At 39.6% G+C, this 19366-nt stretch overlaps 1 protein-coding gene across 2 annotated transcripts; it reads right to left on the minus strand.

The window, feature by feature from the left end:
- Positions 1-1368: 1368 nt before the first annotated feature.
- Plk4 (polo like kinase 4) lies at positions 1369-18460 on the minus strand. 2 transcript variants are annotated; one of them, XM_052180582.1, is made up of 16 exons: positions 18196-18460; positions 17386-17481; positions 16602-16697; positions 16411-16525; positions 12231-13146; positions 11566-11666; positions 9139-9500; positions 7694-7798; positions 7303-7405; positions 6641-6790; positions 6000-6133; positions 5834-5925; positions 5140-5284; positions 4422-4547; positions 2709-2815; positions 1369-1523 (listed from the first exon to the last, which is right to left on the minus strand). In XM_052180582.1, exons 1-16 carry the CDS (start codon positions 18223-18225, stop codon positions 1421-1423), a joined length of 2781 nt encoding a protein of 926 aa, XP_052036542.1. In that variant the 5' UTR covers positions 18226-18460; the 3' UTR covers positions 1369-1420. The 2 variants fall into 2 exon arrangements, with proteins under 2 accessions (XP_052036542.1, XP_052036543.1); XM_052180583.1 differs by lacking the exon at positions 18196-18460 and having other exon boundaries at positions 16602-16693; positions 17386-17479.
- Between the last annotated feature and the right edge of the window lie 906 nt (positions 18461-19366).

Consider the following 19366-nt stretch of genomic DNA (forward strand, 5'->3'; position numbering starts at 1 on the left):
GCATGACTGGATAGGGAAAGGTGGGACAAATGCACTAAGGCAGAAGATAGGGCTTGCAAACAACTAGAGGTAAGATATTTGGGGAGGTTTCTCAGAATGTAGATCAGGTCCAAAGTGGTTGGAGTCCTAGTAATTCAATCTGAATTCCTCAATAAATTCAAGGTACTCATTATAAAGGAAATATGAACAGTATATCTTGTTGGGGTTTTTTTTGGATTTGGTTTTTTTTGAGACAGGGTTTCTCTGTGTAGCCCTGGCTGTCCTGGAACTCACTCTAGAGACCAGGCTGGCCTTGAACTCAGAAATCCGCTTGCCTCTGCCTCCCAGAGTACTGGATTACAGGCGTGCACCACCACTGCCTGGCATGAACAGTATATCTTTTTTCCAAATCTCAGCATAAGTGAAATAATAAGCCTCAGTGATAATGTCTAACATTATAAGATGAAAAAATTTTTAATGTGGTTTGGAAGTTTAGTGTGCTTAGTGCTCTCATAGTAGACTCAAAACCAACATGGTGGCTTACAACTGCCTGTACTTCAGATCCAGGGTGGTATCTGACATCTTCTGACCTCAGTGGGTGAAATAAAGTTTACAAAAGGTGCCATTAAGGGCACAGTAGGAGCTGCTAACAAAGCTCCTCCCACGTGACCAAGCTCATCCTTGCAAGGCAGAGGCCTGTGCAGGTTAATAGCCTTGTTCTGCCCAGAGTGCCCAGCGGGCAGTCTCTCACCCGCCCACTTCAGGTCCCATGTCTGTCTGCCCAGGACACCCTTCTCTCCTAGGTGAGGCAGAAACTCCTCATAGAGGAATGATGGAAAAGTCAATGGTAGCCTGGCCTCAAAAGGGGGTGTGGGGACGGTACTCTTCCTAAACAGCAAACAAAATTTAAGAATGAATTTATAGTAACTTATCTAATATTTAAAACAAGTATTTAACCAATAAACCAAGTTAAGGAAAACTTACCACTGTGTTTATTTTATAAAATGTATTTGCAAAAATCTTATCAGACACAAGTGCTATAAAAATAAATATAAAATATACACGTTTACATATTGCTTATACATACATTATTTACAGATACAAAATTTCAAAACTATAGCATGTTTTGTCCATGATTCTCAATGTCTTATTAATAAAGAAAGTAACAAAAAACGAACTAGCCATACACAACTTAGTTCAATACAAACATAGAAGTAAAAAGTTTGAAGGATTACATGCTTGGAGCAAATTAGATGTCCTAGTCTTATGACTACTATAATAAAAATTTTATTGTTTTCTTAGTATATTTTTTTATGGTGTAGACTAAAATTCTGTCTAATAGAAAGGCTTTCTGAAGTTAAGGTAAATTTAAAAAAAAAAATCACTTACTTGAAAGCCAACCAAAAAGTCATTTATTAAATATAGGCATCTGAGACTTAAATTACTGAAAACTAGGAGTTGGATTAGAAAACATCAGAAGGATGGAAGAAAGACATTGCAGTTTCTGTTTGATGTATTCAGGTAATTTTTCATTTTCTCCATACCTAAGCAGAAAAACAGATAGGACTTCATTACTTGAGCATTAACACTCAGAAGCACATTTCCTAGTAATCCTTTAATGATGAGATACATCAAGAAAACAATGAATACACTTATTAGGATTCCAAACCAACTGAAGCATGCCCAATTTGTTTCTTTCAAAAACACAACACTTCAGAGTTGTGTACAAGCATAGTTTTTTGTTTTCTAGTGTGGTTGTATTTTCTTCAAAACAATCTGTTAGTGCTAGGTTGAACAATTCAGTTACACAAGGCTTACATAGCATCTGCAAGGCCTGGGTTCAATACTTACCATAAAAATAAAAACCAAATTGTTAACAAGGCTTTTAAAAGATACAACTTTTATTTGAGAAAAATAACCAAGTTTATTTAGTTAATCTGACTTTTGAGACAGGGTCTCATATGACCCAGGTTGGAGGGTTATGTAGCCAAGGATGATATCAAACTCCTGTTAACCGTATGTGCACTACCACATCCAGCCGGGATCAATGTTAAGTGTCTCCTCAATCACTTTCCACTTTTTTGTTTCAGACAGTTTTGTTCAGTGAAACTGGAGTTCACCTCTTTGACTAGATTGGGTGGCCAGTGAGCCAAGGAACCTCTGTCCCACTTTGCCAGTATGACACACACTGCCTTGCCTTGCTCTCTTCATGGGTGCTGGGACCCTGAGCAAATGTCCTCCTGCTTGCAAAGCAAGTACTTCAGCAACTGAGCCATCTCTTCAGCCTTCATGTCCTTTTTGTGTTTAGTTTTTGAGACTGAGTCTCACTGTATAGCCCTTGCTGGCCTGAAAGTCTTTATGTAGATCAGGCTGGCTTTGAACTCAAAAATCATCCACCTACCTCTCTGCCTCTTAAGTGCTGGAATTAAAGGTATATACCACTGCACCTGACCCCTCCATGTACTTTTAAGTAAATAATTTATTTTACTTTCATTAAGTCCATTCTGAAAAGAGCCAACCTAATTAGGTTATTATACAAAGAAATTCTATCACTTGAGTTGATTATGGGTAGATTTTCACATAGATAAATCACAACATTTATATTAAAGGCTATGAACAGGTAAAAATAATGAACAGTGTAAGTAAATTACTAAAATATTGTGTTTAGTCATTTATTTCAAACAAACTGAGAGCAAGCACTGAATCCGCTCAGTGCTGTAGGAGCTTACCTAGTGGTCTGACCGTCTGGTGATGTGTAATTGATGGAAGATACTCCTGCCTGGACAACCAGCTGCGACCCATCATTAAACTGAACCCACACAGCTCCACTAGTTAGCTAGAAAAGCAAGAGGCACAGGAAATTACTACACACAAGACAATTTGAGGGGTTTTTCTTCTTTCTTTTTTTTTTCTGTTTTTGTTTTATCGAGACAGGGTTTCTCTGTGTAGTCCTGGCTGTCCTGGAACTCACTCTGTAGTCTAAGCTGGCCTCGAACTCAGAAATCAGCCTGCCTCTGCCTCCCAAGTGCTGGGATTACAGGCATGCACCGCCACTGTCCAGCTAACTTGCTGTTTTTTGAAGGGCTCACTTAAAAGCATTCCGTACAGTTTTGCTTTCATTCATTCAGTGTTTGAGGTTCCCCCACGTTTTTGAAAGTGTTTCTATCTAGAACTAACTGGTCTTGAACTCACAGAGTTCTGGGATTAAGGACACACATCACACTTAACTATTGTTTATGTGTATGGGTATTTTTCTTATACATTATACTTCTGTCCAATTTGCTCATAACGCCTGAAGAGGCCAGAAGAGGACATCCGAATCCCTAGGACTAGAATTACAGCCCATGGAGGAATAACCTGGGTCCTGTGCAAGGACCCCAAGTGCTCCTAGTCATGGAACCAGCTCTTTAGCCCCACATTTTGATAGGGTCTTACTCACCACATAGCCCGTACTGGCACTGACTTAACTCCTACTTCTGCTTCCTACATACCAGGATTCTAGGCCTGTGTGATCACCCCCAGACCCAATACAGCCTTAAACGAAAAAAAACTGCTGCCAGTATCTACAAACTGGGGTTTGTAAAGATCTTAGTATTGAAAATATTCATGTTTCCCCCTTTTTCTTCAGATCATTACTCTAGTGGCTAAGACATATTATTAAAATGACTCTCAATAATTTGATTACTTGAAAATATCCACTGAATTAGAGTTTTGTTTTCCCAGGATTAAAGTATTACTCCCAAGATAGGTCTAAGAAAGACAAAAGCTCCCCAGTGGTATCTCCACTGAAACTTGCCTGTGTGCTACTATAAATGGAGAAGTATGTGGTAGGTAAGAAAACATCATGGTCACCAGACACAGACAGTCCTGTATTTACACTAAACCACAGTTACGCATGTTACAGGACTATGCACATCAATCTACCATAAAGGACTGTGATTTTACTGTCTTTAAAAGGGCAGCTAGCATCAGGGATAAACTCGACAATGTACGTTGAGAACAGGACTGCAGAGCAGGTAGTCTTAAAAGGCACCAAGAACCATGAAGTACTAGAGTGAAATTTACTTAACTGTAAAGTAAAACTACTCATGCCAAAAGTCCTCCTGCTTCACACGTCTGCAGACACACACAGTGTAAAGGTATAGACACGGACATAAAACTATAAGTTTGAATTCAATGTTGATTTAGTTTCTACCACTTCAAATGCCCTAGATGTCATTCTCTATTCTGCACAACCCTTACCATGACCTCACCCAAAGCTTTCTGATATATACCAATTAGAAAAAGCTAAAACTTTCAGGAATATAACCAACGTAAAGGAAAAAATATTACACCCCCACCTCCCAGGAGAAGAAAAGTTGTTAAAATAATTTATATTGTCGGATTAATAGTTTAATCAAGAGGTTTGCAGTGAGAAAATCACTTCTTTAGAAATGTCTCACCTGTGTGGCCCAACCAACATTTTTCACAAAAACAGACTTCACAAGCTGTGCTGATTTAGGAAGACTTGGAGAGACGCTTGTTCCAGTGGCAGTTGCTGTGTGGCCAGGCCCTTCGGCTGTCACAGTCTTTAAACCATAAGGGAGAGAAGATATTCCTTAGCACATTTATAAGCCACTTTAGTAAAAGTATAAGATTGCTGCATGATTTTAAGTTTTCTCAAACCAAAAATTCTAAAAATACCAACCTTATTACTCAAAAATGAAAGGACAAATCACGTCTTCTGTTTTCATTTTAGTGACTGTCTTACCTTTTCTTTCCTGTTGCTATCTGCAGCTAAGTGGGGAATGTACGCGTGCACAAGTACAGACACACACACTAGTTTCCTGCCCACCGTATTCTTGTATATCTACACAGTCTTTACTGGTGCCATAGCTCGCTGAGGAAGTTGATACTTTGCTGTGAGCCGCAAGGCAGCTGATAGCATGTGCAAGGACCTTCAGTTTATTCAGGCAGACACATGGCAGAGTAGCTCGGTAAGGCTCAAATATTCATGTTTTATTTTTCTGGGTGGTGCTGGAATTGAACCTATGGACCTTAAGCATGTATTTTACAACTGAGATGTACCCCCCCCCACCCCCATCTACAGCCTCACTTTATAAAAGGACACTGGGCATTCACTTCCCGGTCTAGAGCATGTGATGATACAGATTTACTTACAGAAGGACTGAGCACTGGTGGCTGTGCTGGGAAGGACGCACTAGTCATACCCACTCTGCTCGGTAACGCTTGCTCTCCCTGTGCGTAGCTAGGGTCCACAGGAGGTGTTGATAAGGCTTTAGGTGAACTAGTATTACCAGGTTTTCTGAAGAAAAGAGAAATATCCTGATAAGAGTTTCCCCTAAAGCTTTTCAATATACAGAGAACTAAGCAGTTTTTCAGTTGTGTGTGTTTTACCCAGAAACTCACTACACAGAGATCCACTTGTTTCTGCCAATGCAATGTTAAAATTAAAGGTGTGTGCCACCAGGCTTGGCTACTAAAATTTTTAAATTTAAATTTTACTTATTATGTATGTCTGTGTGAATGGTGTGGGAGTATAGGCACATAAGTGCTCTGAGTGTTCCTGGAGGTCAGAAAATGAAATTTGCTGTAATTCTCTCCTTCAATCTTTATGTAGGTCTCAGGGATCAAGCTTAGGTTAGCAGCGAGCATTTTACCATCAAGCTATTGCACTGGCTCCTGTAGCTGCTTTGAGATAGAGTGGCTTCCAGTTCCTCCTGCCTCTATCTTGTAGTTGCCAGGATTATGGGGGTGTTACCATGGTGCAATTCTAAACATCATTTATAGGGATATGATTTCAATCTTAAGCCTTTCAGCACTGTAGCCATTGTAAGGAATTTTAAGCTCTTACCGTCCTACGATTATAGGGAAGAATGAGGAGCCTCTGCTTCCCTTCTCCTCCTCAGAGATTACAGACTCCAGCGCCAAGCAAATGCGGTGGCCCTGTCAGAGAAGATGGCCTCCTGTCAGAAGCTCTGCTGTAACATGGACTGTTCACTAGATCAACAGGTACGTACCTCGTTAGCATGCTCCATATATATTTTTACTTCCTCTTTCAGGCTGGTAACTTCATTTTCATTTTTTAAAGTGTAAGATATCCCAGTTTTCTCAATTATGTGAATTAAATCTTGTGTTTTATGTATTTTGGCTCCTGAAAATTAAGTAGAAAACCATTTGCTATCAGTTATTATTCCTATATTTAATTATATTAGTACACAATGGCTGACAGGTTATTTACATTCATTTATTGACCATTGTTAAAATGGTACTCAATATTTCACAAATGTAAGCCATCGTTTCCATTCTTGGCATATACCTGACTTGACTCCGCACAAAAGCATGGTACTTATACAGAGTAGCAGGGACAGCTGTCTCAAGTGCTGCATGTATACATGGGAACCCTTCATGGAGAGAGACAGGTTAAGCCAAATCAACTTGACAGGATGCTCTGAGAGACTGTCTGGTAAACCCTATCTTTTGCCACATTTTAGCAGTCAAAACTTGCGTGTAGGTTTCAAGTAAGACATGGGTATTGCTTTTCATATAGTTTATGCCACAGACTGATAAGTTGAGCAGGGATCAAGGACTAGATCACACAGGTATTACTGATAAGCTTTCAGGTACAGCAATAACTTCAGATTACATGTAGTAAACTCACCATCATAAAACCAAACTTCGAAATCAGCACCAGGAGAATTTTCCATTAAAATACATTTAGCATATCTTGTAAAGTAAGTGATTTTGGGTGTTTTAGATCTTACAAGCTGAATGAATCTGGAAGCATACTGATATTTCCGCCAGTATTTTTCTAAAGAGGAAAAATATAGCTAATATTAAGGAAGAAAGAGTCAACTAAATATACGGTTGCACCTATGTTCTAATCCCTGGTAAGGTTCCTTCTTTCTGACAGTCACTTCAACCAAGATGCACTATTCAGTAGTTACTTTTCCAATTCAGAGCTTCTGCTCTTAAGAACAGTCAGTTACCAACACTTACAAATTATTTTCATTTCAAATGTGAAGAACTAGACATTTTATAGTAAAATTTCTGATGATTCTAGATAGACCAATAACTAAGCAAGAACATAGGCTATAGTTCTGAAGTTACTGGTGTTACTTCAGAGCTAGTTTTTACCTAAGAGGCTCATGGAAGCCTGTGCATACCATAAACAGCAGAGGAGTAAGACACACACATCTAACCAGACACTAAGTACTGGGAGCCCAACTGAACCCAAGGCAGTTACAACTTACTATATCCAACAATCAGAATATGTGAGTAAGAAACCTATGATCTCCATCCATCTCCTGCCTATATACATACCTGGTAAACTGTCAAAGCTGTACCTATTGATGTTGTCAGTAGGCAAGGGTGGTCTATCAGCAAGAGGAAAGCCTCTCCCATCATTTGGGTAATAAACAGTGATCTGATTAAAAAAATTAGAAATTCTAATTATAGCCATTAAGTATTATTGTTTGTTACCAAAAAGTACACAAGATTCTGTTAAACATTAATTTTGAGGGTAATATTTTAAAAGTTTCTAAAAGTAATAAAGTATTTTAAACTAAAAATTTAATTTTATTACTAGTAATAATTATTTAATAATTATTATTAAATTCCAAAGATAGACTAAATATCATATTTTAAAAAGAACTGAATACCAAATGTTTAAAGCCCCACCTGAAGTTCCAAGTTAATAAAATTAGTACACTACCATAGTCCCATCGCTAGATATCTGAAGAACTTCCTTCACATGCCCTTCAGATGTGCACTCTTTCAGAAGCTCCACACACACCTCCTCTGAATCAAGGATGCTCACCTAGAGAGACAGAGAAATCAACAAAATGGTTTTTCAGACCCCTTCTGGTACATAGCACTGAAAAGGGAGAAGTACTCAACCATAGCAGAAATGACAAAGTCCCACTGCTGCTTCAGCTTGGCAGGCTAGAGCAGAGATCACCAGGGGCAGCTGTGAGCCAGAAGGCATAAAGGTGAGGAGTGTAATCAGGTGTGAAATGGTAACCAATGAGCAAAAGGCAAGCAGAAGGCAGAGTGGGGAACAAGGCATTGAAGACAATGGGGGCCAAACAAAGGCAAGACCAGACTCCAGGGAAAACAAGGACAAGCAGGCCCAAGACAGAATCACAAACCAAGTGTTTTGTCTTCACACATGCTCATTAAATTCTAAACACAGGAGTGTAGATATTGCTTCTCCTTTTTTAAAAGGCTGTATTTTCTAGCTTATTCTTGACTTGAAATAAAATTAAATGTAGAAACTGAAGCTAAATCAAAGGGCTAATATGAAATGTCAATTCACCAGCTGTAAGTATAAATAAAATATTTAATACAGCATATAGCCAATATCATTTTAAAATATTTTCATTTAACTATTTTTTAAATATAATTTAGGGTATAGAGAGGTGGCTCAGTAGTTAAGAGCACTTATTTCTCTTACAGAGGCCCTTGGTTCAATTCCCAGAATCACATGGTGGCTCATAACTGACTGAAACTGCAATGCCAAGGAACAATGTGCTTTTCTGGCCTCCCCGGGTACCTATGGGCATGGAGTATATACATATATGCAGGTAAAACAGACACAAAATCAAAATAAATACATTAAAAAGCATCATAACTTAAGAGATCCAAACTTATCAGAATCAACTTGCCATTGTTATGAAGCTAGATAGAGTACCAGGCTAGGGCACACGCCTGCAGTCACAGCATTCATAAGGCAGAGGCAGAAGGACACTTCCAAGGTAGTTCACATTACTTACTTAAAACTGTCTTAACACACACAAAACCCAAATACTACCTCTTTAAAATTAGAAACTATGCTATTTTCCATGAATGTTCAATTTCTCCCCCTCACATTATTTATAAAGTACCTCAAATTCCAGAAATATCATAAAATCAGAAAGATTACACTCAAGAATTTCATTCTAAAGGAAACATCAGCCAGGCAGTGGTGGCTCATGTCTTTAATTCCAGCACTTGGAAGGCAGAGGCAGGTGGATTTCTGAGTTCCAGACCAGCCTGGTCTACAGAGTGAGTTCCAGGACAGCCAGGGCTACACAGAGAAACCTTGTCTCGAACTACCCCCAACCCCCCAAAAAAGAAAGAAAATATCAAAAAGTAACTTAGAAAAAAAAGCTGACATACCACAGCCTTTTTGGTTTTCTGTCTGATTGGTTTTAATCTGTGAGCAACCAAAGGAGATGTAATACTTCTTAAGGTAGGCTTCTGGTACCCCAACGTCGACTCCATGCTTCTATTCTTGCTTTGCTCAGAATGAGGCGGTACAGCTGGCTCTCGGGGCACGATCTCAGGCTTGTGGTGATGCGCAGTTATGTATTCCATGGTACTCAGCTGCTTTACAGGATGGACGTTAGCAGAAGGATCAGCATTCTTGCCGGCTCTTGTATCAGTCCAAGCATTTCTTAATGTGTCCTGCAAATCTGGATAGTCCTGGAAATCTCTGTTTGGGCTAACGGTGTTGTGCTCATTAGTTTCTCCTAAATGAGCTAAAACACACATTTAAAAAAAAGCAGTTTAGTAAAGTGTCGCATAATGTGCTGATTATAATAGCCTTTGGAAGGGCAGAGTTTGAAGACTGGGTCTTTCTATGTAGCCCTGCCTGTCCTGGAATCTATGAAGTAGATTATGCTGGTTTTGAACACTGCCTCCACCTCCCAGATGCTGGGATGAAAGGCATGTGCACCATGCCCAGCTCTACAATAGCACTTTTTTAAACAACAGAAAAAGTCAGTTATAAACATTTTTTATTGTATCTTATTTGTATTGTATTGTATTTTTATTGTATTATAAACATTATTTATTGTATTTTGTAGTCTCTTTATTTAAATCAGTAAATTGTAGTTGTTCCTGCTAAATGGGAGAAAATATGTTAACTATCTCAAGATGACAGATATGCAAATTTCTCCCACAATAACTAGTTTACTATATATAACATCATTTTACTATATATAACATTAATATACCCCTTATAAAGAAGCTACTAAGAAAATAAGCTCTTAACTCCTTAAATAAATAAGGACAAAAGTAGTTAAAGGAAAATTTAAAGTGCAATTGAAGAAAAACTTTCAGTATTTTTATGGCTATGAAAATGTACTAGTACGAAATCAAATTTTCAATCGAAGCAAAAAGAAAGTTACTCATTTCTAAGGCAAGACAATGTTCATCAAAAGTGGTTCTGACAAGAATCCCCAGACTATGGAAGAAAAAAATATGTAAATCTTTTTAAAGCCAAGGACTGTTTATGCTATCTCCACTTGAAAAATAAGAAAAAACACTATATTTAGTATCCATAATAATTAATACTAGGAATGTATTTGTACCTACATATAAACAATTTAAGTACATGAAACTTTATAGGGTAATTATCTTATTTCTTTTTTGAGACAGGGTCTCACTTATGCTGCCTAGCTGGTGTTAAAGTCATGAAATCATGATCCCTCGGCCTCAGCCTCCCAAGTGGTCTAATTAAAAGCATGGGCCACCACAGCCTGCTGCTGTTATTTTTTTCAAAGGCCTTAAATGATCAGTTACATAGAACTTTAGTTTTTCAGTATTAAACTTTCAGAATTTTCACCACAATTTATTCTTAAATAACTTGTAAACTTCTTGTCCTTACGTTCTCATTATAAAGGAAAATATTTTGTCTCAAAATACTTTAAAATAAGAGCAGAATACTAAATTATTTATATAAAGGGTTTTTTCCCATCTCAGAAAAGCCCATATTACCAAATAAAAATAATCTGTCAACAAATAAGTACAAGAATGCAAGATTAATTAATATATAGGGCAGCTTTGTAGTTTAAAAAACCCAAGCCATCTAACCAAGTACATAAGGTCAGATTAACTTCCTTTTAGATTTGTGAAACTCAAACCTGTCTCTTGAGAAGGAAAACAGACTCCTTGACAGGACATAACAACTCTGCCTAATGAGAGCCACACCTCAACACTCCACAGACAACAGTGTGCGGTGAAAGACGATCTCCTTGTCCAGATGCTGCCTTCTAATTCTCTTTTCCCACCATTATGTCTCACCCACCTTCTGTGAGTATTAGTCATTAATGGGGGACACTTAATCTCCACATTACTAATAATGGCCTAAGGACCCCCACTTAAATGTTGAAGTTTCTTTTTTCGTTTTTAATGTTGAAGTTTCAATATGAGGAACTACTGGCAGACTGAAATTTTCACAACAGCTTCTTACAAGTAAAGTTAAACATCTCTTGATGACTTTATGGGTACTAGTAACAGCTGATTTCGACACAGGCATCAGCAGAACAGAAGGCAGTCAGCATCTAGCCTAACCTGGCTCTTCTGCCTAATCACAGAGGAGCTATGCAAACCAAGTTCTGTGCACAATTTGCTCTTGTATAAATAGCTTTCTTCCTATTTATAATGGAACTTAAACTAATTATATTCATTATATATTAAGGAGTAGAAAGTGTAAACACGCTGAATCTCAAGCAATGGTGTTCTTAGATAGAAGTAGAAAACTGCAACGTTTGTGGGTTCCAGGTCATTACATTTTAATCAAATACTCCACTAAAAACTCACCATTCATTTGCAGATTCCCAAACCACTGCTGTACCATTTCCATCTGAGGTGTCTGGTCTGCAAATGGAAAAGGAGTTTTTCCTAGACAATGATGATTGGAACTAAAGAGGGGGAAAAAAGATCCTGTAAGCCAATTATTGGAAGGACAGTTTAGGGTCAGAACCCAGAGCTACATACATACATACATATATGCTGAATATGTGTTCTATGTCAGAGAATTCCAAGTGACTGAACATTTTAAAGTAGAAATCTTAGAAGAGATTTAAATACCTGAAATTTTAGAATAACTATAGAAAACAGTATTTGTATAAGCATCTCTAAAACTCCAGTACCAAAATGCCAAGACACTATAATGGCATCACTGTATGCTTACAATCCTTTTATAAGCATATAATTCAAACATCAAAAGATCACACACAAAACTAGTTAGGCAATAAAATTACTGTTCATATGCAAAGCACTCAGCATCACAGCTACTCCTCGATCAGCCCCAGCCTCCCTCTGTATGTAGCTATTAGTCTTTCAGTGATCATACTTGTTCAATATGTTTGAAAGATTATCCTTACACTGCTTGGTCATTATAAGGTCTTTCAAAAGATCCACAACTATTGGCTGTTGTGTTTAATAAAGTTAAAACATCAACATTGCTGTTGGTGGGTGAATACCTGTGTTTATTTTCATCCAGTGATCTTCTGGGCTTTGAAAGCATTTCTACTGAGTGACACCGTTCTATTGAGTATGTTTTTGCTCGAGACTGATTAGAGGGGCTGGATCTATCAGAGGAATGAGCTCTGCGAAGGTACCGAGAATGTGGCCTTTCTTCTGCATCTTCAATTACTCTTCCCCGTCCCCTATTATAAGTTTCTTGTTCTGGATTTCCCCATTGAGTACAAAAATTACTTCCATCTCCTGAAGAAAAGTCACTTGAATTTTTATTTTTTTGAAATACAGTAATTTTATTTGGAAGTGGCTGACCAACCAAAAGTCTTCTTCTGTCAAGTAGGCTACCACTCAAACTGGTACCAGAAGAAGCTGTGATTGTTGTGGAAAGTGTGGCATGCCCACTATCCATAGAGTCCTCTACAGTCCCTAAGTCTTTACTCTTTGTTGAAGGATTTCGTGACATAAAAGGATGGTCCAACACAGAAGACAGACTTAACCGATCGGCAGGGTTTCTACGAAGTAAGTGGTGGATAAGGTCCTGGGCCTCTCGTGACAAAAAGGCTGGCATTTCATAATCTGCCAGTACTACTTTGTTCAATGTGTTCTTGACTGTATCAGTGTCAAAAGGCGGTCTTCCAATAAGTAATGTATAAAACATACAGCCCAATGACCAAATATCAGATTCAAGTCCATGTGCACTTCGAGTTGCAATTTCTGGTGAAATATAATTAGGAGTCCCACACAGTGTATAGTGCTTTTCATGTGGCATATTCAATTGTGTTGCTAGTCCAAAGTCAGCAATTTTTATGTTCATATTCCGCGTAAGTAAGATGTTAGAGAGTGTGAGGTCCCGGTGCAATATTCCATGAGAATGAAGATACAACATTCCTGTGATGATCTGGTGCATGAAGTGCCTAGCTGTGAAGATGGAAAAAGAGAGAGAATGTTAACAATTCAAAACTTCTGGGAAATCTAGTGTTTAGAATACATGATAAAACCTAGTATACATGCTAAAGTATTAAAATCCTAGCTTGCAGATTAGATTTACCAACTAAAACACCACTCTATCAATATAATGCTATCTAATTCCCCTTAAGAAAACTAGGCACCCCTTTTAATCTCTGCGTTTTCTAACTTAAGAGCTAAGAGAAGCCAAATTTTATACTAGCTGAAAGTGTTTAGAGTAACTAGATAACTAGATACCCACAACAATTTCTTTTGAGTTTTTTCCCCCCCTTTGGATTTGTTTTTTTGTTTTTTTGTTTTTTTTTTTTTTGAGTCAGGATTTCTCTGTGTAGCCCTGGCTGTCCTGGAGTTCACTCTGTAGACCAGGCTGGCCTCGAACTCAGAAATCCGCCTGCCTCTGCCTCCCAGAGTGTTGGGATTACAGGCGTGCGCCATCACCGCCCGGCTTGGACAAACAATTTATAAAGCTATTACTTATAAAACAAAAAGTATATTTCTTTAATGCTTTCCAACCTCTGCCCCACAGCTTTCCATCTTACAGACTGAGGCAGGTCTCTGAATCCAGAACTCCCTTATTCCAGTAGTCTAGCTAGCGAGCTGCTTGGGGGAATCTATTTCCAGTTCCTGATTGCCAAGTACAATAAGCAGGTTACCACACCCACCCAGGCATTTTCTGAGTGCTGGGGACCAAACCCCAGTTCTCACACTAGCATGGCAAAAACTTAAGACACAGCCTCCACTGTAAACATTTTATATACTTCTTATATGTTTTTGCGTAACTACATATAAAGCTACAGACATAATGCTTTTAAAATATTAAAATAAATGATAAAGTAGTTTCATTACCTTTCCTTCTTTAGCATATTTCTTAACGATATCACAGATTTTAAAAAACTTAATTACCATTGGACATTTGTGTAATTTCTAATGTTAAAATAAACATTCTTGTGCTTACTTTTTGTGTTATACATGAATTTCTCTGTGACACCCCCCCCCCCCAACCACACACACAGTCATAAGACATAAAAATGTATTAGTTTCACACCTTGGTAAGTTAGCCTTTATGTGGAAATGGTCCTTCATTACTTTGGTTAGGACCCTCATGACCACTATTGAGTCTACACATCTTTCATGTTTATTAGCTATTTGAGCTTTCTCCTTAGTAAATAGTTTGCTCATATCTTCTAGTTTCTTATATGATTATCCTTTCCCTTTTGGTATACCTTTAATTTTTCAACTTGAGTGTTTTAGTTATATGCACTGCATGCAAATTTGTCAGTGGAAAACAGGAAGCCTGGGCTTTGTGCATATGTGATCAATTAAACATGTTACACTGAATTGCAGCCCCAGCCTATCAGTCATACATGTTGCAGATACTTTTCATCTTTGTCTTAAACTTTGTTGGTGGGAGGGGAGTGCATCTTTGGTTATATGTCAGTTTTTAAGTTTAGTTCAGCCTAACAGCTAATTTTTTCTTTATAAATATTGTATTGATAAAATGTTTATAAAAGAGCAGGGTGGTGCACGCGGTAATCCCAGCACTCTGGGAGGCAGAGGAAGGCGGATTTCTGAGTTCAAGGCCAGTCTGGTCTACAGAGTGAGTTCCAGGACAGCCAGGGACATCTCAAAAAAACCAAATCCCAAATCCCCAAAACCAAAATAAATAAATAAATAAATAAATAAATAAATAAATAAATAAATAAATAAGGTTTATAAAAAAATTACAAAGCATTTTGAAAAATACAGTAACCAACATCTATATGTATGAAACCCACCTCCTCCAGTTTGTATTATTTCCTCAGAATCAACTATTAACAATGGAATTTGAGAGAAAAGTTATCAATGTTTCTACAATTTAGTATTTGTTCACAACAGTTGTCCAGCAGATTTAAATGTATAAACATCAGGCCAGTGTGGTAGTGGAGCAGGTGAAGTTGCTTGTAGCCAAATTTAACCCCCTGAGACAAAGAGATGGCCAACTCCCCAGAGCTGACCTCTGATGATAATATACAGGATACAAATGAAGAATGGATACTAAAAACAAAACCCAAAACCTATCAGCACCCATATTCCTTAGCTCTATCTGCAGTATTAATTGTAGTTTGGAAAAAAAAAAAACAAACCTCCAAAACAGTAGTTTAATAACATATGGGGCTCATCTGATTTGAGAAAATGGGGGACAAATTGAAATTCATTTTGTATTTCATAGAAAAATATTATTAGGTGTGAAAAAAACTTTGTTGCTATGTTCATTTAAAAATCTGCACTGCAAAGGTTTATTATCTGGGGAGTCTGGGTCATTCCACACTTTCAAAAGTTGAATAATGAACTAATAAGCAATAAGTAATACGTATAGTTCTCTGTTTCAGACTTTTCATATACAGTAAATATTCTCAATGTTTACTTGAAAATGTTAGTCAAAGACATTCTAAGTAGTTTTCCAGATTTGCAAAGATTTACTATAAATTGTTACTATTGATTTAAATTTGTTTTTAGAGAACAGAATGCTTACAAATGTCTCTATTTTTGTAATACCTGATTTATAAATACCAGCTTTTGTGGGGAACTCTCCTTTTTTAGTTTAAAAGTTTTATCTGTGGCTAGAGAGATGATACAGCTTTAAAAAAGATACATACTGTTTTTGCAAAGGACCCAAACTCTATTCCCAGCATCCATGTTAACCCTCCAAGGGCAGGGGCACCTACCTACACTACATGCACATACCCACATCCAGGGGCACCTCACACAAGTGCCTTAAAAAAGAAAGTGTTGAGGCTGAAAGGGCAGTCAGTGGATAGGAGTTCTAGCTGATCGCTCAGAGGACCTAGATTCCCAATATCCACATGGTGCCTCACAATCAGGTTCCAGGGATCTAATGTCTTCCTCTGGACTCCCTAAGCAACTGGTACAGACACACATGCAGGTAAAAACTCAATACATGCAGAGAAAAAAAAAAAGGATAAAACATGTATTACTAAGCTGGATGTAGTGGCTTACACTTTTAATCCCAGCACTGAAGAGGCAGGGGCAGGTGGATCTCTGTGAGTCTGAGGCCAGCCTAGGACAGCCAATGCTAAATAGTAGAGTTGTTGCCTCAACAAAACAAAATTTTTATAAATATTATAAAATACATTTTTCAAAAGCACACATTGAAAATCTTTACCAAACAGAAAAGAAGAGATAAATTCCACACCCCAACCCCTGAAAGACACCCACCTTCACTTTCTGAGAATGGCTTCATTCTGTTCTTTAGATACCTGTTCATTTCTCCATTGTGGCACATTTCTAATACCAAGTATACATAATTGTTATCTTCAAAGTAATTATAGAGCTAAAACAGAAAAGGGTGCAGTCAGTCACACAAACATCCAGCTTTCCTAACCACTTTAATACCCCTTGACTCTTACCTCCAAGACAGAGGGGTGTTTCAACTGGCAATGTATTTTCACCTCATTTTGGACTCTCTGTACCATTCCAGCTTTGTACATGGCTTTCTTATCTATCTAAAAATAAGAGTCCAAATTTATTTGATTTTTATGGTTGTGGCTTGATAGAGAATCCTGTGCATGCTAGAGAAAAGCAATCTACCACCTAGCTATACCCCTAAGCCCAGACAAAAACTCAAACAACAATCTCTAATTGTAAGAAGTCTGTTTTTATACATAGTCTTTGAAGTCTATTTACTCTTATCTGTGCTCTGCCATTGCACCTAGCAGAGTACATTCCCAATATGTCCAATGCATTTATGTGATAGGAGGTTGGCCTTGGAGTTAGGATTTTCCTTTTTCCAACTCTTCAGAGCAGAGATTACAGGCTGACCATAATGGTATTCTTGGACTGTTACAGCCGCACACAAGCATATTATTATTATTATAAATTGATGATTTCTTCCCATCACCTTAAGTATTCATAGCAACGAAATGTACTGGTCTCCTAAACACTAGTAGAATATAAAAACTTCACTTAATCCATGTTAAGAGTCTCTTAAATGTCCTTTAATTCAGATGCTGCACTTATTAGCACTGTCTTTTGGTTATGCAATGCATTAGGCAATGTATCACACACGCACACATTCGGCAGGGTGGCAAGGTGAAGTCTTTAGCAGATAAAGAGTGGGACATTGTTAATAGCATGCCTCTATTGCTCCCTAGTACCTTGCAAAATACTGAAGAAACAATAACACATTCTTACCATTTTGATAGCAACTTCCAAACCTGTGTGTATGGACTCAGCTCTGTAGACACCAGCAAATGATCCTTTACCAAGTAGATTTCCAACCTTAAAGTCCTTAAAAATTAAAGATTACACAAGTGAGGAATCGCAGAACTAGAAAGCAAGAAAGTTGGGTAGGGGCTGGAATATAAAATGGGCCAGAGAGAAAAGGAGACATGGTTCCACCAGCTGCCACACCTCGATGTTGCAGGTTTCTGGGGTAGAAGGCATTTTGAGGCTCTGCTTTTCTGAGCTCCCTCTCGGATGGAGGTGAAGGACTCTAATAAGCTGGTTAGCTCGGGTCCCTCCTCTGGTCCACCAGGCTCCCGCCGCAGCTCCCGCCAAGGCAACCGCCGTCCCCGGGGAGGGGGCAGACGGAGCGCGGCTTTGGAGGCGGGAGTGCGGACCCGACGCTAGGGGACAGGGATGGGGACCGGGACGGGCGGGGCCCACAGCTGGGGACACACCTGCTGGGTACCGAGCGATCCCCTCCGGGCGGGGCTCCAAGGGGCGGGCCGCTTCGCCCGGTCCCTCCACAATCCGCCCCTCCCCTGCGCCTGCCCGCCGCATCCCCGCTTTGGTGGTGTCACTGGGCAGCAGTGAGCACCTTAGCCACCGACCTCAGCCTGAGCCAGCTCGCCCGTCTCGTCTCCCGTGTGTTCGAACCGAGCCCTATCGGATCTTCCCTCGGCACTGCGCTAGGTTCACCTCAGGTCATTCCGTCCCCGAAAGCCAGAGCCCGCCTCAATAGGATCTTCCCTCACCTCCGCGCCCGCCCGCCCGCCTCACCTCGATCCTCTCCCCGATGCACGCCGCCATGTTCCCGAGCCGCCGGCGCCCGGGGCTCGGACTTCTCGCAGTCCCTCCGAGGCAGCGCTCCGAGAAACAAGCAGGTCTTGGCGCCCATCAGGATGCCTTCTCTATGCCGGCGACGCCGCCGACGCCACCGAAAGGTAACCCCGGTACCTCCTGAGGCCTGGGCGGCGCCTCGGTGCTCCCATTTTGAAAAACTCCCGCCGCTCTCCGAACCAGCTAGACTGGCGGTGACGTCAGTGCTCTCCCCACTTCTGATTGGCGGAGACCGGGCGCGCGTGCGCAGCAGGGGCTTCCGCGCTCTAGGCCGGAAGTAGGTCCTAGTTTGACGGAAAGCGGTCAGCGTGAGGCTGACCGAAACGCGGACGCTAACAATGGATGTTTGTAGTTGGTAGGTTACATTTTGACCTGAAGAACAACGGTTTCGGAGCCCGGGGCAGAGCGCAATCCCAGGGCTTTGGCTTTCCCCAGACTTGACCTAGAGAACTAGGGAGGAAAGTCCATTACCTTCCTTAGAACAGCCCGCCCCCGCCCGCCGCCCATGTACACCTGTGGTATTTTCCTTTTTACAGCAATTAATGTGTGGTGCTTTAAGATGCTGAACTGAAGAGGGAGAACACCGACTCTGCTTCAGAGTAAAATAAGGCTGGGGATGTACTTGAGTGCTAACATGCTTTCCAAGCATGCACGTGTCCTTGGGGTCCAGTTCCTTCTCTCCCAGCAGCCCGCTACCCAGACAGATTAAAAGTTGGGCACAGCGACGCACTCGGGGTTGAGTCCGTTCTTGGACTCTAGTTCCAGACTAACCTGGGCCACCAATCTCACAATTTAGAGCCATATGTGAGTGACTTAGTCTGTCATTTTCCTTTAAAAATGTTTTGAAGAAAGTAATTGTAAGGATCTTTATAAGCAAAGAGGTAATCGCAAATTAGTTGTCAGTAAATAAACCGGCAGGGGTTTGCTTGTTTAGCTTAATTGTCCTGAGATCTTAGAATCAGATGCAAAAAGATCCAAAGTAATGGCTTGTTTTCTGAAGGTCCTCAGTAGTATGTTATCTCCCAGTCTGTTTTATCTCCTTTAAAGTCCTAATAGTTTTACAATCCAGAATTATATACCCAAGTGCCAGTGACTCCAGAACAAGAAGTGA

The sequence above is a fragment of the Apodemus sylvaticus genome, chromosome 4 (assembly GCF_947179515.1).
Source record: "Apodemus sylvaticus chromosome 4, mApoSyl1.1, whole genome shotgun sequence".
In the NCBI taxonomy this organism is placed as follows: domain Eukaryota; kingdom Metazoa; phylum Chordata; class Mammalia; order Rodentia; family Muridae; genus Apodemus; species Apodemus sylvaticus.